Source organism: Oncorhynchus gorbuscha, linkage group LG10, assembly GCF_021184085.1.
Source record: "Oncorhynchus gorbuscha isolate QuinsamMale2020 ecotype Even-year linkage group LG10, OgorEven_v1.0, whole genome shotgun sequence".
Taxonomy (NCBI): domain Eukaryota; kingdom Metazoa; phylum Chordata; class Actinopteri; order Salmoniformes; family Salmonidae; genus Oncorhynchus; species Oncorhynchus gorbuscha.
In genome coordinates, this window is record NC_060182.1 from 6,744,833 (window position 1) to 6,767,936 (window position 23,104).

Below are 23,104 nucleotides of genomic sequence, written 5' to 3' on the forward strand. Positions count from 1 at the left end.
GGATGGCTGTGTTGGATATCAGATGGCTGTGTTGGATATAAGATGGCTGTGTTGTATATCAGATGGCTGTGTTGGATATCAGATGGCTGTGTTAGATATCAGATGGCTGTGTTGGATATCAGATGGCTGTTGGATGTTGGATGGCTGTGTTGGATGTTAGATGGCTGTGTTGGATGTTGGATGGCTGTGTTGGATGTTGGATGGCTGTGTTGGATATCAGATGGCTGTGTTGGATATCGGATGGCTGTGTTGGATGTTGGATGGCTGTGTTGGATGTTAGATGGCTGTGTTGGATGTTGGATGGCTGTGTTGGATGTTGGATGGCTGTGTTGGATGGCTGTGTTGGATATCAGATGGCTGTGTTGGATGGCTGTGTTGGATATCAGATGGCTGTGTTGGATATCAGATGGCTGTTGGATGTTGGATGGCTGTGTTGGATGTTAGATGGCTGTGTTGGATGTTGGATGGCTGTGTTGGATGTTGGATGGCTGTGTTGGATATCAGATGGCTGTGTTGGATATCGGATGGCTGTGTTGGATGTTGGATGGCTGTGTTGGATGTTAGATGGCTGTGTTGGATGTTGGATGGCTGTGTTGGATGTTGGATGGCAGTGTTGGATGGCTGTGTTGGATATCAGATGGCTGTGTTGGATGGCTGTGTTGGATATCAGATGGCTGTGTTGGATATCGGATGGCTGTGTTGGATGTTGGATGGCTGTGTTGGATATTGGATGGCTGCGTTGGATGGCTGTGTTGTATATCAGATGGCTGTGTTGTATATCAGATGACTGTGTTGTATATCGGATGGCTGTGTTGGATATCAGATGGCTGTGTTGGATATCAGATGGCTGTGTTGTATATCAGATGGCTGTGTTGTATATCGGATGGCTGTGTTGTATATCGGATGGCTGTGTTGTATATCGGATGGCTGTGTTGGATATCGGATGGCTGTGTTGGATATCGGATGGCTGTGTTGGATATCAGATGGCTGTGTGGGATGTCGGATGGCTGTGTTGGATGGCTGTGTTGGATATCAGATGGCTGTGTTGGATATCAGATGGCTGTGTTGTATATCGGATGGCTGTGTTGGATATCAGATGGCTGTGTTGGATATCAGATGGCTGTGTGGGATGTCGGATGGCGGTGTTGGATGTCGGATGGCTGTGTTGGATATCAGATGGCTGTGTTGGATGTTGCATGGCTGTGTTGGATGTTGGATGGCTGTGTGGGATGTTGGATGGCTGTGTTGGATATCAGATGGCTGTGTTGTATATCGGATGGCTGTGTTGGATATCAGATGGCTGTGTTGGATATCAGATGGCTGTGTTGGATATCAGATGGCTGTGTTGGATATCAGATGGCTGTGTTGGATATCAGATGGCTGTGTTGGATATCAGATGGCTGTGTTGGATATCAGATGGCTGTGTTGTATATCGGATGGCTGTGTTGGATATCAGATGGCTGTGTTGGATATCGGATGGCTGTGTTGGATATCAGATGGCTGTGTAGGATGTTGGATGGCTGTGTTGGATGGCTGTGTTGGATGTTGGATGGCTGTGTTGGATATCAGATGGCTGTGTTGGATATCGGATGGCTGTGTTGGATGTTGCATGGCTGTGTTGGATGTTGGATGGCTGTGTGGGATGTCGGATGGCTGTGTTGGATATCAGATGGCTGTGTTGGATATAAGATGGCTGTGTTGTATATCAGACGGCTGTGTTGGATATCAGATGGCTGTGTTGGATATCGGATGGCTGTGTTAGATATCAGATGGCTGTGTTGGATATCAGATGGCTGTTGGATGTTGGATGGCTGTGTTGGATGTTAGATGGCTGTGTTGGATGTTGGATGGCTGTGTTGGATGTTGGATGGCTGTGTTGGATATCAGATGGCTGTGTTGGATATCGGATGGCTGTGTTGGATGTTGGATGGCTGTGTTGGATGTTAGATGGCTGTGTTGGATGTTGGATGGCTGTGTTGGATGGCTGTGTTGGATATCAGATGGCTGTGTTGGATGGCTGTGTTGGATATCAGATGGCTGTGTTGGATATCGGATGGCTGTGTTGGATGTTGGATGGCTGTGTTGGATATTGGATGGCTGTGTTGGATGGCTGTGTTGTATATCAGATGGCTGTGTTGTATATCAGATGGCTGTGTTGTATATCGGATGGCTGTGTTGGATATCAGATGGCTGTGTTGGATATCAGATGGCTGTGTTGTATATCGGATGGCTGTGTTGGATATCAGATGGCTGTGTTGTATATCAGATGGCTGTGTTGGATATCAGATGGCTGTGTTGTATATCGGATGGCTGTGTTGTATATCAGATGGCTGTGTTGTATATCGGATGGCTGTGTTGTATATCGGATGGCTGTGTTGGATATCGGATGGCTGTGTTGGATATCGGATGGCTGTGTTGGATATCAGATGGCTGTGTGGGATGTCGGATGGCTGTGTTGGATGGCTGTGTTGGATATCAGATGGCTGTGTTGGATATCGGATGGCTGTGTTGGATATCAGATGGCTGTGTTGGATATCAGATGGCTGTGTTGGATATCAGATGGCTGTGTTGGATACCGGATCGCTGTGTTGGATATTAGATGGCTGTGTGGGATACCAGATGGCTGTGTTGTATATCAGATGGCTGTGTTGGATGTCGGATGGCTGTGTGGGATGTCGGATGGCTGTGTTGGATATTGGATGCCTGCGTTGGATGGCTGTGTTGGATATCAGATGGCTGTGTTTGATATCAGATGGCTGTGTTGGATATCAGATGGCTGTGTTGGATATCGGATGGCTGTGTTGGATATCAGATGGCTGTGTTGGATATCAGATGGCTGTGTTGGATATCAGATGGCTGTGTTGGATATCAGATGGCTGTTTTGGCTATCGGATTGCTGTGTTGGATATCAGATGGCTGTGTAGGATGTTGGATGGCTGTGTTGGATGGCTGTGTTGGATGGCTGTGTTGGATGGCTGTGTTGGATGTTGGATGGCTGTGTTGGATGTTAGATGGCTGTGTTGGATGTTGGATGGCTGTGTTGGATGTTGGATGGCTGTGTTGGATGGCTGTGTTGGATATCAGATGGCTGTGTTGGATGGCTGTGTTGGATATCAGATGGCTGTGTTGGATATCGGATGGCTGTGTTGGATTTTGGATGGCTGTGTTGGATATTGGATGGCTGCGTTGGATGGCTGTGTTGGATATCAGATGGCTGTGTTGTATATCAGATGGCTGTGTTGTATATCGGATGGCTGTGTTGGATATCAGATGGCTCTGTTGGATATCAGATGGCTGTGTTGTATATCGGATGGCTGTGTTGGATGGCTGTGTTGGATGGCTGTGTTGGATGGCTGTGTTGGATATCAGATGGCTGTGTTGGATATCAGATGGCTGTGTTGGATATCGGATTGCTGTGTTGGATATCAGATGGCTGTGTAGGATGTTGGATGGCTGTGTTGGATGGCTGTGTTGGATGGCTGTGTTGGTGGCTGTGTTGGATGTTGGATGGCTGTGTTGGATATCAGATGGCTGTGTTGGATATCGGATGGCTGTGTTGGATGTTGGATGGCTGTTTTGGATGTTGGATGGTAGTGTTGGATGGCTGTGTTGGATGTTGGATTGCTGTGTTGGATGGCTGTGTTGGATGTTGGATTGCTGTGTTGGATGGCTCTGTTGGATGTCGGAAGGCTGTGTTGGATATCGGATGGCTGTGTTGGATGTCGGATGGCTGTGTTGGATATCGGATGATTGTGTTGGATATCAGATGGCTGTGTTGGATATCGGATGGCTGTGTTGGATGGCTGTGTTGGATGTCGGATGGCTGTGTTGGATATTGGATGGCTGTGTTGGATATCAGATGGCTGTGTTGATTATCGGATGGCTGTGTAGGATGTTGGATGGCTGTGTTGGATGTTGGATGGCTGTGTTGGATGGCTGTGTTGGATGTTGGATGGCTGTGTTGGATATCAGATGGCTGTGTTGGATATCGGATGGCTGTGTTGGATATCGGATGGCTGTGTAGGATGTTGGATGGCTGTGTTGAATGTTGGATGGCTGTGTTGGATATCAGATGGCTGTGTTGGATGTTGGATGGCTGTGTTGGATGTTAGATGGCTGTGTTGGATGTTAGATGGCTGTGTTGGATGTTGGATGGCTGTGTTGGATGTTAGATGGCTGTGTTGGATGTTGGATGGCTGTGTTGTATTTTAGATGGCTGTGTTGTATTTTAGATGGTTGTGTTGGATGTTGGATGGCTGTGTTGTACCTTCGGATACACAACATGCAGGTGAGTTGAATCTGTGGAGCTGTAATTCTCAGTACCACAGATAAAGGATGGTGTGTGTGTGTTTACCTTTAGTGTTGTGAGTGTGAATGTGTGTGTCGGTGTGTGTCTGTGTACATTTGGTGTGTGTGTGTGTGTACATTTGGTGTGTGTGTGTGTGCACCTTTGGTGTGTGTGTGTGTGTACCTTTGGTGTGTGTGTGTGTGTACCTTTGGTGTGTGTGTGTGTACCTTTGGTGTGTGTGTGTGTGTGTACCTTTGGGGTGAACATGTGAGCGATGCCGTCAACAGATCCTTTGAGCATCAGGCCTCTGACGAGGAAACAGATCAACACCACGTAGGGGAAGAGAGAGCTGAAGTACATCACCTGATAGGAGAAAAAATACACACACACACACACACACACACACACACACACACACACACACACACACACACACACACACACACACACACACACACACACACACACACACACACACACACACACACACACACACACACACACACACACACACACACACACACACCGTCATAAAGTGTATCACCTTAGAGGGGCGACAGACAGAGGACTGTACACACCTCACACTGTTACCATGGACACCACCACACTGTTACCATGGACACAATCACACGGTTACCATGGAAACCACCACGCTGTTACCACGGTCACTACCATACTGCCTCAAACTAGTCTGGCCTCACAGTGAAGAGGGACCATAATAATAATAATAATATATGCCATTTAGCAGACGCTTTTATCCAAAGCGACTTACAGTAATGTGATGCTTCGAACAGACAGAGACACTGAGACGGACACTTGCATGCACAAACACTGCACAAACAAACACACACGTACAGACTCTCACACACACACACACACACACACACACACACACACACACACACACACACACACACACACACACACACACACACACACACACACACACACACACACACACACACACACACACACACACACACACACACACACACACACACACACACACACACACACACACACACATGTAGTTTACTAAAGTTCCCGGGAATCTTCAAAATGTGGCTAATTAACATAAACTCTATGGCAATCTATCATAACTTTGGTAATTTATAGTTGAATAATAGCCCCATGTTAAAAGGTTGTATCCCTATACAGGGCATTACTTTAGACCATGGCCCCTGCTCTTTCCATGACATAGACTGACCAGGTTAAATCAAATCAAATCACATTTTATTTGTCACATGCAGATGTTAATGCGAGTGTAGCGAAATGCTTGTGCTTCTAGTTCCGACAATGCAGTAATAACCAACAAGTAATCTAACTAACAATTCCAAGGTGAATCCAGGTGAAAGCTATGATCCTTTATTGATGTCATTTGTTAAATCCACGTCATCCAGTGTAGATGAAGGGGAGGAGACGGGTTAAAGAAGGATTTTTAAGCCTTGAGACAATTGAGACATGGATTGTGTACGTGTGCTATTCAGAGGGTGAATGGGCAACACAAAAGATTTAAGTGGCTTTGAACGGGGTATGGTAGTAGGGGCCAGGCGCACCGGTTTGTGTCAAGAACTGCAACGCTGCTGGGTTTTTCATGCTCAACAGTTTCCCATGTGTATCAAGAATGGTCCACCACACAAAGGACATCCAGCCAACTTGACACAACTGTGGGAAACATTGGAGTCAACATGGGCCACCACCCAAAGGACATCCAGCCAACTTGACACAACTGTGGGTGTTAATAATGTTTGTACTCAGTATACAGGGAATAAGGTGCTATTTTGAATCCAGACAAACTGTCAGAACTTGTTATATATTTCTCTATTCCAAAATGTGGGTTGGATTGTTGTGTTGTGATCATGACTCATTGTTTGGACTGAGATGAAAGCACTTTGTTAGGTTGAATCACAAATGGCACCCTATTCTCAAGTTTGACCAAGGCTCTGGTCAAAAGTAGTGCACTAAATAGGGAATACGCTACCATAGGGCTCTGGTTAAATGTAGTGCACTATATAGGGAATAGGTCACCATTTGGGATAGCAGCAATGGAGTTGTTGGCCAGCCAACATATTATCGAACAACACTGTGCCTCCTAGACTCTTCAAACTAAGCTCATTAATTTTGCTTCCTTCCCATAACACAAGATAATACAAAGATAGAATTGTTCAACACAATATAATAGAAAGATAGAATTGTTTAACACAAATAATACAAATATAGAATTGTTTAACACAAGATAATACAAATATAGAATTGTTTAACACAAGATAATACAAATATAGAATTGTTCAACACAAGATAATACAAAGATAGTATTTTGTGCTTTAACATTTTATCCTTTCTCACCATAGGCTATGTCACAGTTCAGCCAGTATAACAATGCTCATGAAAATGAATATACTTATACACGACAAGATGTGAATCTCTTCCTACTGTATTTTACACATAGAAAGTCAATAGGAAAATATCTGTATTTGAAAAAGTAAAACTCCAGCACACTTAATAATCTGTAATAACAATTGAGTGGATCGCTTAAACCTTCCAGAACAATTTCAACAACACCAGTGTTTCTTTTTGTAACCCCTCCCCCCACTGTCTTACCACAGATAGAATCATGTTACAACAGCATACAGTGTCTGTCGGGAAGACAATGCCCCTGGCCCTGCACCTTTCCAGTCATACAGTGGTGCACTTGGAAAGTATTCAGACCCTTTGACTTTTTCCACATTTAGTTACGTTTACAACCTTATTCTAAAATTGATGAAAAAAATCAAATAAAATCCTCATCAATTTACACACAATACCCCACCCATAATGACAAAGCGAAAAAAAACAAAACAGTAATCAGACCCTTTGCTATAAGACTCGGAAATGAGCTCAGTTTACATCCCGTTTCCATTGATCATCCTTGAGATGTATCTACAACTTGATTGGAGTCTACCTGTGGTAAATTAAATTGATTAGACATGATTTGGTAAGCCACACACCTGTCTATATAAGGTCCCACAGTTGACAGTGCATGTCAGCGCAAAAACCAAGCCATGATGTCGAAGGAATTGTCCGTAGAGCTCCGAGACAGGATTGTGTCGTGGCATAGATCTGGGGAAGGGTACCAAAACATTTCTACACCAATGAAGGTCCCCAAGAACACAGTGGCCTCCATTATTCTTAAATGGAAGAAGTTTGGAAACACCAAGACTCTTCCTAGAGCTGGCCGCCCAGCCAAACTGACCAATCAGTGGAGAAGGACCTTGGTCAGGGAGGTGACCAAGAACATAATAGTTACTCTGAAAGCATCAGAGTTCCTCTGTGGAGATGGGAGAACCTTCCAGAAAGACAAACATCTCTGCAGCACTCCACCAATCAGGCCTTTATGGTAGAGTGGCCACATGACAGCACGCTTGAAGTTTGCCAAAAGGCACCTAAAGACTCTCAGACCATGAGAAACAACATTCTCTGGTCTGATGAAACCAAGATTGAACTCTTTGGCTTGAATGTCAAGCCTCAGGTCTGGAGGAAACCTGGAACCATCCCTACGGTGAAGCATGGTGGTTGCAGCATCATGTCTGGAGGAAACCTGGAACCATCCCTACGGTGAAGCATGGTGGTGGCAGCATCATACTGTGGGAATGTTTTTCAGCGGCAGGGACTGGGAGACTAGTCAGGACTGAGGGAACAATGAATGGAGCAAAGTACAGAGATCCTTGATGAAAACCTGCTTCAGAGCACCCAGGACCTCAGACGGGGACAAAGGTTCACCTTCCATCAGGACAATGACCCTAAGCACACAGCCAAGACAAATTAGGAGTGGTTTCGGGACAAGTCTCTGAATGTTCTTGAGTGGCCCAGCCAGAGCCCGGACTTGAACCCAATCAAACATCTCTGAGAGACCTGAAAATAGCTGTGCAGCATCTCTCCCCATCCAACCTAACAGAGGTTGAGAGGATCTGCAGAGAAGAATGGGAGAAACTTCCCAAATACAGGTGTGCCAAGCTGGTAGCGTCATACCCAAGACTCGAGGCTGTAATGGCTGCCAAAAAGGTGCTTCAACAAAGTACTGAGTAAAGGGTCTGAATACTTACTATATAAATGTGATATTTCAGTTTTTATTTTATATATACATACATAGAAAATGTCTAGAAACCAATTTTTGCCTTTTTCATTGTTGGGTATTGTGCGTAGATTCATGAAGAAATTTAATCGATTTTAGAATTTCGATTTTAGGCTGTAACATAAAAAAGTCGGAATACTTTCCGAATGCACTGTATACAGTACTTTCAGATAGTATATATACAGTACTTTCAGATAGTATATATACAGTACTTTCAGATAGTATATATACAGTACTTTCAGATAGTATATATACAGTACTTTCAGATAGTATATATACAGTACTTTCAGATAGTATATATACAATACCTTCAGATAGTATATATACAGTACTTTCAGATAGTATATATACAGTACTTTCAGATAGTATATATACAGTACTTTCAGATAGTATATATACAATACCTTCAGATAGTATATATACAGTACTTTCAGATAGTATATATACAGTACTTTCAGATAGTATATATACAGTACTTTCAGATAGTATATATACAGTACTTTCAGATAGTATATATACAGTACTTTCAGATAGTATATATACAATACCTTCAGATAGTATATATACAGTACTTTCAGATAGTATATATACAGTACTTTCAGATAGTATATATACAATACCTTCAGATAGTATGTATAGTACCTTCAGATAGTATATATACAGTACCTTCAGATAGTATATATACAGTACCTTCAGATAGTATATATATATAGTACATATATGCACGTGTATACACACACACAGATCTATAAAATAGCTCTCGGCCTGTTACCTTCCCAGATGACTGGATACCCTTGATCACTGCCAGACAGACGATGAGCCAGGCGGCGAACAGGGACAGGGTCATTCTCCAGTTGAGGCCTCCACTGTGCTCGATGGTGCTGGTGATGTTCAGGGTTTGCCGGTACCAGAAGTAGGTGGTGGCAGAAGACTTTTCACACTCCGGCTCGATGACTAGAGGGAGGCGGCGGAGGGAGGGAGGTGAGAAGGGAGACGGGGGAAGATAGGAGGGGAGAGGGAGATATGGGAGTGTGCAAAGAGGGGGGAGAAAGTACGAAATATACAGCTGTGAAGTATACATAGTTAATATCTGCATAGAGGCCGCTGTGGGAGCTAAGACTATCATGCTAACATAAGGTCAGTGTGGGACCTAAGACTAGCATGCTAACATGGAAGAGCTAATGCGTGTTAATGCTGACGTAAGGTCCCTGACTCTGTCTGGATTGCTATGTGCTGCCTGCCGTCATCGCAGGGCATGCTGGGTACTCAGAGACTGGGCCATACCTCCTGACAGTACGCATCATCACACCTGCCCTCTTAGGTCAGATTAAGTATAGAGCCATCCCAGCTCTGTTCTGACTGCATCCCACCTCATCCTCTCTCTGCTCAACCAGCAGATTACCAGCTGTTCACTATATATAACAGTAAAACATCATATTATTTGATGTAATGTATTGTTGACTATACAGTACTGAGCAGGCACAGTAAATGGAAAACTACAGTAGGCCAATGTAGCAAAATGTAACGTAGTGTGGTGTATTCAGCTGTACCCAAGATCTCAGCCACGCTGTACTGCACAGTGGTTGACATTTATGTACCGTGATGTTATATGATGTGATGTCATATGATGTGCTGTGATGTTATATGATGTGATGTCATATGATGTGCTGTGATGTCATATGATGTACTGTGATGTTATATGATGTGCTGTGATGTTATATGATGTGATGGTTCTGTAGCTCAGTTGGTAGAGCATGGCGCTTGTAACGCCAGGGTAGTGGGTTCGATTCCCGGGACCACCCATACGTAGAATGTATGCACACATGACTGTAAGTCGCTTTGGATAAAAGCGTCTGCTAAATGGCATATTATTATTATGTCATATGATGTGCTGTGATGTCATATGATGTACTGTGATGTCATATGATGTGATGTCATATGATGTGATGTCATATGATGTGCTGTGATGTTATATGACGTGATGTGATGTCATATGACGTCCTGTGATGTCATATGACGTACTGTGATGTCATATGACGTGCTGTGATGTCATATGACACGCTGTGATGTCATATGATGTGCTGTGATGTCATATGACGTACTGTGATGTCATATGACGTACTGTGATGTCATATGACGTACTGTGATGTCATATGACGTACTGTGATGTCATATGACGTACTGTGATGTCATATGACGTACTGTGATGTCATATGACGTACTGTGATGTCATATGACGTGCTGTACTGTGATATTATATGACGTGATATGATGTCATATAACGTGCTGCGGTGTCATATGAAGTGATTATTACTCTGATGATGTTCTGTGTTATACTACAGGATGCTGTACTGTGTCTCGCTGTGTTCTCATTTGCTGTACTGTTCTAAACTGTGCTGCTTGTGTGACCCTACTGGCTTGGCTCCCGTTGACCACTCTGATTGGGCACTCTGCCCAGGGCAGCGGGTACTGGAAGGACTGGAAGAAGTAGAAGATACTCCAGCCGATGATCACGTTGTAGTACAGGCCCACGAAGCCACACACCTGGAGAGAGACAGAGAGAGAAGGGTAAAACAAATCCTTACCACTTTTTATGTGATAGGGCTGTGTTTTGGGAAACCCATAGCATATCAGAGTTTCCATCAACCAAACGGTGGTGTCGTCTAGCTGGTTACACATACATATGGCTTTCCTGGCCGACACGCAAAGACCAACAGAAAGCTACACAGGAAATGCTATCATATGAATGGGCTTTTCTCTGTGATTCACTCTCAGACACTCACAGCCCACAGCTGAAGTTTCTCTGAATAATTAAAGTCCTCTGTGTGTTCTAGGCCTCTATGTATTTATAGCTCCAGAGCAGAGCGGAGCTCGTGGTGTCACATCCAGACTATCTAAACCCTCACTGTCCCAGGTTACATCCAGCCTATCTAAACCCTCACTGTCCCAGGTTACATCCAGCCTATCTCAACCCTCACTGTCCCAGGTCACATCCAGCCTATCTCAACCCTCACTGTCCCAGGTCACATCCAGCCTATCTCAACCCTCACTGTCCCAGGTTACATCCAGCCTATCTCAACCCTCACTGTCCCAGGTTACATCCAGCCTATCTCAAACCTCACTGTCCCAGGTTACATCCAGCCTATCTCAACTCTCACTGTCCCAGGTTACATCCAGCCTATCTAAACCCTCACTGTCCCAGGTTACATCCAGCCTATCTCAACCCTCACTGTCCCAGGTTACATCCAGCCTATCTCAACTCTCACTGCCCCAGGTTACATCCAGCCTATCTCAACTCTCACTGTCCCAGGTTACATCCAGCCTATCTCAACCCTCACTGTCCCAGGTTACATCCAGCCTATCTCAACCCTCACTGTCCCAGGTTACATCCAGCCTATCTCAACTCTCACTGTCCCAGGTTACATCCAGCCTATCTCAACCCTCACTGTCCCAGGTTACATCCAGCCTATCTCAACCCTCACTGTCCCAGGTTACATCCAGCCTATCTAAACCCTCACTGTCCCAGGTTACATCCAGCCTATCTCAACCCTCACTGTCCCAGGTTACATCCAGCCTATCTAAACCCTCACTGTCCCAGGTTACATCCAGCCTATCTCAACCCTCACTGTCCCAGGTTACATCCAGCCTATCTCAACTCTCACTGTCCCAGGTTACATCCAGACTATCTAAACCCTCACTGTCCCAGGTTACATCCAGCCTATCTCAACCCTCACTGCCCCAGGTTACATCCAGCCTATCTCAACTCTCACTGTCCCAGGTTACATCCAGACTATCTAAACCCTCACTGTCCCAGGTTACATCCAGCCTATCTCAACCCTCACTGTCCCAGGTTACATCCAGCCTATCTCAACCCTCACTGTCCCAGGTTACATCCAGCCTATCTCAACTCTCACTGTCCCAGGTTACATCCAGCCTATCTAAACCCTCACTGTCCCAGGTTACATCCAGCCTATCTCAACCCTCACTGTCCCAGGTTACATCCAGCCTATCTCAACTCTCACTGTCCCAGGTTACATCCAGCCTATCTCAACCCTCACTGTCCCAGGTTACATCCAGCCTATCTCAACCCTCACTGTCCCAGGTTACATCCAGCCTATCTCAACTCTCACTGTCCCAGGTTACATCCAGACTATCTAAACCCTCACTGTCCCAGGTTACATCCAGCCTATCTCAACCCTCACTGCCCCAGGTTACATCCAGCCTATCTCAACTCTCACTGTCCCAGGTTACATCCAGACTATCTAAACCCTCACTGTCCCAGGTTACATCCAGCCTATCTCAACCCTCACTGTCCCAGGTTACATCCAGCCTATCTCAACCCTCACTGTCCCAGGTTACATCCAGCCTATCTCAACTCTCACTGTCCCAGGTTACATCCAGCCTATCTAAACCCTCACTGTCCCAGGTTACATCCAGCCTATCTCAACCCTCACTGTCCCAGGTTACATCCAGCCTATCTCAACTCTCACTGCCCCAGGTTACATCCAGCCTATCTCAACCCTCACTGTCCCAGGTTACATCCAGCCTATCTCAACCCTCACTGTCCCAGGTTCTTTCAGCCTATCTCAACCCTCACTGTCTAAGGTTACATCCAGCCTATCTCAACCCAACTGTCTATCTGCCTCTGCAGCAGAGCCTGGCTGACTGTCTATCTGCCTCTGTAGCAGAGCCTGGCTGACTGTCTATCTGCCTCTGCAGCAGAGCCTGACTGACTGTATATCTGCCTCTGCAGCAGAGCCTGGCTGACTGTCTATCTGCCTCTGCAGCAGAGCCTGGCTGACTGTCTATCTGCCTCTGCAGCAGAGCCTGACTGACTGTATATCTGCCTCTGCAGCAGAGCCTGGCTGACTGTCTACCTGCCTCTGCAGCAGGGCCTGGCTGACTGTCTATCTGCCTCTGCAGCAGAGCCTGGCTGACTGTCTATCTGCCTCTGCAGCAGAGCCTGGCTGACTGTCTATCTGCCTCTGCAGCAGGGCCTGGCTGACTGTCTATCTGCCTCTGCAGCAGAGCCTGACTGACTGTATATCTGCCTCTGCAGCAGAGCCTGGCTGACTGTCTATCTGCCTCTACAGCAGAGCCTGACTGACTGTCTATCTGCCTCTGCAGCAGGGCCTGGCTGACTGTCTATCTGCCTCTGCAGCAGAGCCTGGCTGACTGTCTATCTGCCTCTGCAGCAGAGCCTGGCTGACTGTCTATCTGCCTCTGCAGCAGAGCCTGGCTGACTGTCTATCTGCCTCTGCAGCAGAGCCTGACTGACTGTCTATCTGCCTCTGCAGCAGGGCCTGGCTGACTGTCTATCTGCCTCTGCAGCAGAGCCTGGCTGACTGTCTATCTGCCTCTGCAGCAGGGCCTGGCTGACTGTCTATCTGCCTCTGCAGCAGAGCCTGGCTGACTGTCTATCTGCCTCTGCAGCAGGGCCTGGCTGACTGTCTATCTGCCTCTGCAGCAGGGCCTGGCTGACTGTCTATCTGCCTCTGCAGCAGAGCCTGGCTGACTGTCTATCTGCCTCTGCAGCAGGGCCTGGCTGACTGTTTATCTGCCTCTGCAGCAGAGCCTGGCTGACTGTCTATCTGCCTCTGCAGCAGAGCCTGGCTGACTGTTTATCTGCCTCTGCAGCAGAGCCTGCGGGACTGATTTATCTGCAGTGGTTACATTCTAATATCAATAGGAGCATAATGGTGTCATTCTAAGTGGTAGGCTAGTATGAATATGAATAACGCCTCACCTGGTATGCTAGTGTAAGTACATAAACATCCAGGTCCATCCAGCCTGCCTCAACCCTCAACCTTCATGCCTGAAACCCTCACGCCTCAACCCTCACACCTCACTGCCTCAACCCCCATGCCTCAACTCTCATGCCTGAAACCCTCACACCTCAACCCTCACGCCTCAATCATGCCTGAAACCCTCACACCTCAACCCTCACGCCTCAATCATGCCTGAAACCCTCACACCTTAACCCTCACGCCTCAACCCTCATGCCTGAAACTCTCACGCCTCAACCCTCATGCCTCACGCCTCAAACCTCACGCCTCAACTATCCAGGCTCAACCCTCACGCTTCAACATTCACGCCTCACTGCTTCAAGCCTCAGGCCCTCACGCCTTAAACCTCACACCTCAAAACTCAAGCCTAACACCTCAAACCTTACGCCTCACAGCTCAATGCCTCGTGCCCTCCCGCCTCAACCCTCAAGCCTAACACCTCAAACCTTACGCCTCACACCTCAATGCCTCGTGCCCTCCCGCCTCAACCCTCAAGCCTAACACCTCAAACCTTACGCCTTAATGCCTCGTGCCCTCCCACCTCAACCCTCAAACCTTACACTTCACACCTCAATGCCTCATGTCCTGCCGCCTCAACCCTCAAACCTAACACCTCAATCCTCACTGCCTCAGCACTGCATAGTACTGTATAGGACCTCCTGCACTGTCTGCAATTTCCAATAGCTATAGTAGAGTACTGCTTAGAATGCATGTCCAATACAATGCTTCATTCTAAGATGTGTGTCCAATACAATGCTTCATTCTAAGATGTGTGTCCAATACAATGCTTCATTCTAAGATGTGTGTCCAATACAATGCTTCATTCTAAGATGTGTGCCCAATACAATGCTTCATTCTAAGATGTGTGTCCAATACAATGCTTCATTCTAAGATGTGTGTCCAATACAATGCTTCATTCTAAGATGTGTGTCCAATACAATGCTTCATTCTAAGATGTGTGCCCAATACAATGCTTCATTCTAAGATGTGTGTCCAATACAATGCTTCATTCTAAGATGTGTGTCCAATACAATGCTTCATTCTAAGATGTGTGTCCAATACAATGCTTCATTCTAAGATGTGTGCCCAATACAATGCTTCATTCTAAGATGTGTGCCCAATACAATGCTTCATTCTAAGATGTGTGCCCAATACAATGCTTCATTCTAAGATGTGTGCCCAATACAATGCTTCATTCTAAGATGTGTGTCCAATACAATGCTTCATTCTAAGATGTGTGTCCAATACAATGCTTCATTCTAAGATGTGTGTCCAATACAATGCTTCATTCTAAGATGTGTGCCCAATACAATGCTTCATTCTAAGATGTGTGTCCAATACAATGCTTCATTCTAAGATGTGTGTCCAATACAATGCTTCATTCTAAGATGTGTGCCCAATACAATGCTTCATTCTAAGATGTGTGTCCAATACAATGCTTCATTCTAAGATGTGTGTCCAATACAATGCTTCATTCTAAGATGTGTGTCCAATACAATGCTTCATTCTAAGATGTGTGCCCAATACAATGCTTCATTCTAAGATGTGTGTCCAATACAATGCTTCATTCTAAGATGTGTGTCCAATACAATGCTTCATTCTAAGATGTGTGTCCAATACAATGCTTCATTCTAAGATGTGTGCCCAATACAATGCTTCATTCTAAGATGTGTGTCCAATACAATGCTTCATTCTAAGATGTGTGTCCAATACAATGCTTCATTCTAAGATGTGTGTCCAATACAATGCTTCATTCTAAGATGTGTGCCCAATACAATGCTTCATTCTAAGATGTGTGCCCAATACAATGCTTCATTCTAAGATGTGTGCCCAATACAATGCTTCATTCTAAGATGTGTGTCCAATACAATGCTTCATTCTAAGATGTGTGTCCAATACAATGCTTCATTCTAAGATGTGTGCCCAATACAATGCTTCATTCTAAGATGTGTGTCCAATACAATGCTTCATTCTAAGATGTGTGTCCAATACAATGCTTCATTCTAAGATGTGTGTCCAATACAATGCTTCATTCTAAGATGTGTGTCCAATACAATGCTTCATTCTAAGATGTGTGCCCAATACAATGCTTCATTCTAAGATGTGTGTCCAATACAATGCTTCATTCTAAGATGTGTGTCCAATACAATGCTTCATTCTAAGATGTGTGCCCAATACAATGCTTCATTCTAAGATGTGTGCCCAATACAATGCTTCATTCTAAGATGTGTGCCCAATACAATGCTTCATTCTAAGATGTGTGCCCAATACAATGCTTCATTCTAAGATGTGTGCCCAATACAATGCTTCATTCTAAGATGTGTGCCCAATACAATGCTTCATTCTAAGATGTGTGTCCAATACAATGCTTCATTCTAAGATGTGTGTCCAATACAATGCTTCATTCTAAGATGTGTGCCCAATACAATGCTTCATTCTAAGATGTGTGTCCAATACAATGCTTCATTCTAAGATGTGTGTCCAATACAATGCTTCATTCTAAGATGTGTGCCCAATACAATGCTTCATTCTAAGATGTGTGCCCAATACAATGCTTCATTCTAAGATGTGTGCCCAATACAATGCTTCATTCTAAGATGTGTGCCCAATACAATGCTTCATTCTAAGATGTGTGCCCAATACAATGCTTCATTCTAAGATGTGTGCCCAATACAATGCTTCATTCTAAGATGTGTGTCCAATACAATGCTTCATTCTAAGATGTGTGTCCAATACAATGCTTCATTCTAAGATGTGTGCCCAATACAATGCTTCATTCTAAGATGTGTGCCCAATACAATGCTTCATTCTAAGATGTGTGCCCAATACAATGCTTCATTCTAAGATGTGTGTCCAATACAATGCTTCATTCTAAGATGTGTGTCCAATACAATGCTTCATTCTAAGATGTGTGCCCAATACAATGCTTCATTCTAAGATGTGTGCCCAATACAATGCTTCATTCTAAGATGTGTGCCCAATACAATGCTTCATTCTAAGATGTGTGCCCAATACAATGCTTCATTCTAAGATGTGTGCCCAATACAATGCTTCATTCTAAGATGTGTGCCCAATACAATGCTTCATTCTAAGATGTGTGTCCAATACAATGCTTCATTCTAAGATGTGTGCCCAATACAATGCTTCATTCTAAGATGTGTGTCCAATACAATGCTTCATTCTAAGATGTGTGTCCAATACAATGCTTCATTCTAAGATGTGTGCCCAATACAATGCTTCATTCTAAGATGTGTGCCCAATACAATGCTTCATTCTAAGATGTGTGCCCAATACAATGCTTCATTCTAAGATGTGTGCCCAATACAATGCTTCATTCTAAGATGTGTGCCCAATACAATGCTTCATTCTAAGATGTGTGCCCAATACAATGCTTCATTCTAAGATGTGTGCCCAATACAATGCTTCATTCTAAGATGTGTGCCCAATACAATGCTTCATTCTAAGATGTGTGCCCAATACAATGCTTCATTCTAAGATGTGTGCCCAATACAATGCTTCATTCTAAGATGTGTGCCCAATACAATGCTTCATTCTAAGATGTGTGCCCAATACAATGCTTCATTCTAAGATGTGTGCCCAATACAATGCTTCATTCTAAGATGTGTGCCCAATACAATGCTTCATTCTAAGATGTGTGCCCAATACAATGCTTCATTCTAAGATGTGTGCCCAATACAATGCTTCATTCTAAGATGTGTGTCCAATACAATGCTTCATTCTAAGATGTGTGCCCAATACAATGCTTCATTCTAAGATGTGTGCCCAATACAATGCTTCATTCTAAGATGTGTGCCCAATACAATGCTTCATTCTAAGATGTGTGCCCAATACAATGCTTCATTCTAAGATGTGTGCCCAATACAATGCTTCATTCTAAGATGTGTGCCCAATACAATGCTTCATTCTAAGATGTGTGCCCAATACAATGCTTCATTCTAAGATGTGTGCCCAATACAATGCTTCATTCTAAGATGTGTGCCCAATACAATGCTTCATTGCTATGCTAGCTATTAGATACTGACTGACTACAGACGGAATGACTGACTGACTGTGTCACTAACTGACTGACTGACTGACTGTGTGGCTGACTGACTGACTAAGTGACTGACTGATTGACTGTGTCACTAACTGACTGGTTGACTGGCTGACTGACTGACTGAGTGACTGACTGACTGTGTCACTAACTGGCTGTCTGACTGAATGACTGACTGCGTGACTGACTGTGTCACTAACTGACTGACTTACTGTCACTAACTGACTGACTGACTGACTGACTGGTTTACTGGCTGACTGTGCCACTGACTGACTGACTGACTGAAAGACTGACTCGCTGATTGATTGACTGACTGACTGGTTTACTGGCTGACTGTGCCACTGACTGACTGACTGACTGAAAGACTGACTGACTGATTGATTGACTGACTGACTGGTTTACTGGCTGACTGTGCCACTGACTGACTGACTGACTGAAAGACTGACTCGCTGATTGATTGACTTAATCCCTGACTGACTGACTGACTTATTAACTTATTAACTTACTGACTGACTCTGAGTGACTGACTTACTCACTGGCTGACTGACTGATTGGCTGACTGATTGACTGGCTGGCTGACTGGCTGACTGAATGGCTGATTGACTCACTGACTGACTCACTGGCTGACTGACTGACTGACTGACTTACTTACTTACTCACTGACTGACTGACTGACTGACTGACTGACTGACTGACTGACTGACTCACTGACTCACTGACTGACTTACTCACTGACTGACTGGCGGACTGACTCACTGACTGACTAAATGTTGGCCTATGTTACATTATCCATGCTAGCACCTCACTGGACCAGGGCTGCATGGGCCTGGCTGACTACAGACTGACCGAATAATGGACTCACTGACAGACTGACTGACTACAGACTGACTGTGTCACTGACTGACTGACTGGCTGTAGTAGATGTGAGCGTGGTGAGTGCCCTGAGATCTAAAGTCTGACTGACTGGCTGGCTGACTCACAGACTGACTGACTCATTGGCTGACTGACTCATTGGCTGACTGACTGGCTGACTGACTCACAGACACAAGACTCACCGACTTACTGACTCACTCACTGAGTCACTCACTGACTGACTGGCTGGCTGTAGCAGATGTGAGTGTGGTGAGTGCCCTGAGATCTATAGTCTGACTGACTGACTAACTGACTCACTGGCTGATTGACTCACTAGCTGACTGACTCGCTGACTCACTGACTGTTTGGCTGACTCACTGACTGACTGGCTGACTGACTGACTGACTGGCTGACTGATTGGCGTACTCACTGACTGACTCACTGAATGGCTGATTCGCTGACTCACTGACTGTTTGGCTGACTCACTGACTGAATGACTGACTACAGACTGACTGGCTGACTGACTCACTGACTTTCTGGCTGACTGACTCACTGGCTGACTGACTCACTAGCTGACTGACTCACTGGCTGACTCACTGACTGTTTGGCTGACTCACTGACTGTTTGGCTTACTGACTCGCTGACTGACTGGCTGGCTGGCTGACTGTGGACATTGCAGATGTGATTGTGGTGAGTAACCTGAGCTCTAAAGCCAACTGTATTTGACAGACAGGCTAGCTTCTTGGTCCTTCAGTTAGCCACATAGCAACATAGACATCCAGAGCGCACATCTTCTCCTGGACAGAAGCCTCTGCCTGAGAGTACTGAGGATGGAGGAGTGTGACATTTGACAGATGAAAGCGACTGGTAGTGCTGACGTCTGTATGTCAGTCTACTTTGAACTCTCTAGAGACACTAATGTGGGTAGGCCTTCTGAGGGACGCAAAATGTTTCATCAGACCACACGTCTGTCAGGTAAACTGAGACAATGACATCAAAACTGCTGTTTCGTGTCCTGGTGAATGGTATATGTTTGAGACAGACTTGGCTGCTCATTGGAGAACAATAAAGATTTCTATTCTAGCGTTGCCAGAAGGCATATTTGGCATTTTGTACTTATTAGGATCCCCCATTAGCCGTACTCTTCTTGGGGTCCACATGAAAGATGACATAAGACATAGTACAGAACACTATTAGTCAAGGACTGAAATACATACATTTAATACACACATGATCTAGGTCTAATACATAATACAGGGCAAATTATAATATTTTTTTAAATAAAATGGCAGTGTCTCTTCACAGTCCCGTTTGTGCAGTAAAGTGTTATTTTATCTGGTTTTTAATCTGGTTTTATTGCTAGCTTGAGTTACCTGGGATGGCATAAAGTTCCATGTGGTCATGGCTCTATTTAAATAACGTGTGATTCCCAGCCTCTGTTCTGAACCTGGGAACTATGAAGAGACCTCTGGTTACATGTCTTGTACCGATGAGTGTCTGAACTGTGTCCCAACCTTTGTGGGTACCAGGTGGTTTGTCCTCATTCATAGACAGCTACAATTGTTTCACCTCTTCCACACCCACTTTGTAGAACTCAAACTACAGTGCTGAAGGCTTAGCATTTGTTGTTTGCATTTCAGGCCTAAGTTTGCTAATCTTGTCAACAAAAACGTTATTCAAGTGGTTGGCAATACCAAAGGGTTTTGTTAGGAACAAGCCATCTGCCTCAATGAAGGATGGAGCCGAGTTTGCTTTTTTGCCAAGAGTGTGCAAAGCTGTCATCAAGGCAAAGGGTGACTACTTTGAAGAATCTAAAATATAAAATATATTTGATTTGTTTAACACTTTTTTGGTTACTACATGATTCCATATGTGTTATTTCATAGTTTTGATGTCTTCACTATGATTCTTGTCACGCCCTGATCTGTTTCACCTGTCCTTGTGATTGTCTCCACCCTCTCCAGGTGTCGCTGATTTCCCCCTGTTTATTTGCCATTCAAATGGTCTCCAGATGTCGACAAAGTCTTTGTGGACCTGAAGCATCGGTTCACAACAGCACCCATCCTCATCCATCTGGACCCCTCGCGTCAATTTGTGGTGGAAGTGGATGCTTCGGTTGTTGGAGTGGGGGCCATCCTGTCCCAGCGATCTGCCCAGGACCAGAAGCTTCATCCCTGTGCCTTCCTGTACCATCGTCTCAATCCTGCTGAAAGGAACTACGATGTTGGCAAACGAGAACTCCTGTGGCGGTGAAGATGGCAGCCAGCCATTCCTGGTCTGGACCGACCATAAAAACCTGGAATATTTCCGTACAGCCAAGCGCCTCAACTCCAGGCAGGCACGGTGGGCCCACTTGTTTACCAGATTCAACTTCAGCATTTCCTACTGCCCAGGGTCAAAGAATGTGAAGCCTGATGCCCTCTCCGCCTATACAGTTCCTTTGCCACACCCTCGACCTCTGAAACCATTCTCCCTACCTCATGCCTTGCTGACACTGTGGATTGGGGTATTGAGAACCTGATCCGGGAGGCACAACGATCCCAGCCTGGACCTGAAGGGAGCCTGGCTAACCGGATTTTTGTCCCTAATCAAGTCCAGTCCCGGTTCCTGGAATGGGCTTATTCCTCCAGGCTGACCTGTCATCCAGGGTCCCGTCGTACATCAGCCTTCCTTAGACAACGCTTCTGGTGGCCCACAATGGTTCCTGATGTCTCAGCCTTCATCGCCTCATGCCCAGTGTGTGCTCAAAACAAGACTCCACTGCAAGCTCCTTCTGTCCTCCTGCAGCCACTACTGGTCCCTCATCGTCCCTGGTCTCATATATCTCTGGACTTTGTCACTGGGCTTCCTCCGTCTGATGGCAACACTGTCATTCTGACGGTAGTCGACCGGTTTTCCAAGGCCGCCCATTTCATCCCTCTCCCCAAACTACCCCAAACTACCTTCTGCCAAGGAGACGGCTCAGCTTATGATGCAGCATGTCTTCCGGATCCACGGACTCCCGGTAGACATGGTCTCTGATCGGGGTCCTCAGTTCTCGTCTCAATTCTGGAAGGCATTCTGCACCCTTATTGGGCAGTCGGCCAACCTGTCATCCGGATTCCATCCCCAAACCAACAGTCAGTCGGAGCGAGCCAACCTAGACCTGGAAACCTGCTAAAGACATCCTGGACCTGGCCCTCATCGCCAATTCCACCGCCGGCACCCCGGTCAGCCAGGTATGCACCCAGGTAGGACGACAGGTGGGGTACGCCCTGATCTGTTTCACCTGTTCTTGTGACTGTCTCCACCCCCTCCAGGTGTCGCTGATTTTCCCCAGTGTATTCATCCCTGTGTTTCCTGTCTCTCTGTGCCAGTTTGTCTTGTATATTTCCAAGTCAACCAGTGGTTTTCTCTTTCTCCTGCTTTTTGCATTTCTCCTTTTTCTAATCCTCCTGGTTTTGACCCTTGCCTGTTTCTGGACTTTGTACCCGCCTGCCTGACCATTCTGCCTGCCTTGACCACGAGCCTGCCACTCTGTACCTCCTAGACTCTGATCTGGTTTTGACCTTTTTGCCTGTCCACAACCATTCTCTTGCCTACTCCTTTTGGATTAATTAAGATTGTAAGACTCCAACCATCTGCCTCCTGTGTCTACATCTGGGTCTGACCTTGTGTCATGATAATTATACAATGTAGAAAATAGTAAAAATAAAGAAACCCTTGAATGAGTATGTGTGTACTGTACATTAGTAGGCTTTATTATTATATTATTCCCTCAGAAATCGTTTGGGAAAAACAATATTTTATATTTTATTCAGCTATGTTCAATTTTATTCTTCTTACTATAAAATGATACTACAGGAATGAAAACCAATCTTGTCTGCTAAATGAACTACATTACATTTACATTTAAGTCATTTAGCAGACGCTCTTATCCAGAGCGACTTACAACTAAAGTAGCCCACAGCCTATGGCATAGCCATAGATCAGGGCCCAACATAAGGTCGTCTCAGAATATGCTATTCTGTTCT

The 23,104-nt window shown here is 45.3% G+C and overlaps 1 protein-coding gene across 2 annotated transcripts in view; it reads right to left on the reverse strand.

The window, feature by feature from the left end:
* LOC124045480 (sodium-dependent neutral amino acid transporter SLC6A17-like) overlaps positions 1-23,104 on the reverse strand; it is a 125,902-nt gene that overhangs the window by 20,410 nt on the left and 82,388 nt on the right. For both annotated transcript variants that reach the window (XM_046364797.1, XM_046364798.1), the window contains exons 4-6: positions 10,814-10,943; positions 9,172-9,353; positions 4,541-4,651 (exon numbers count right to left, since the gene is read on the reverse strand). In XM_046364797.1, coding sequence (XP_046220753.1) covers positions 4,541-4,651; positions 9,172-9,353; positions 10,814-10,943 — 423 coding nt within the window. The remainder of the gene's footprint in view (positions 1-4,540; positions 4,652-9,171; positions 9,354-10,813; positions 10,944-23,104) is intronic.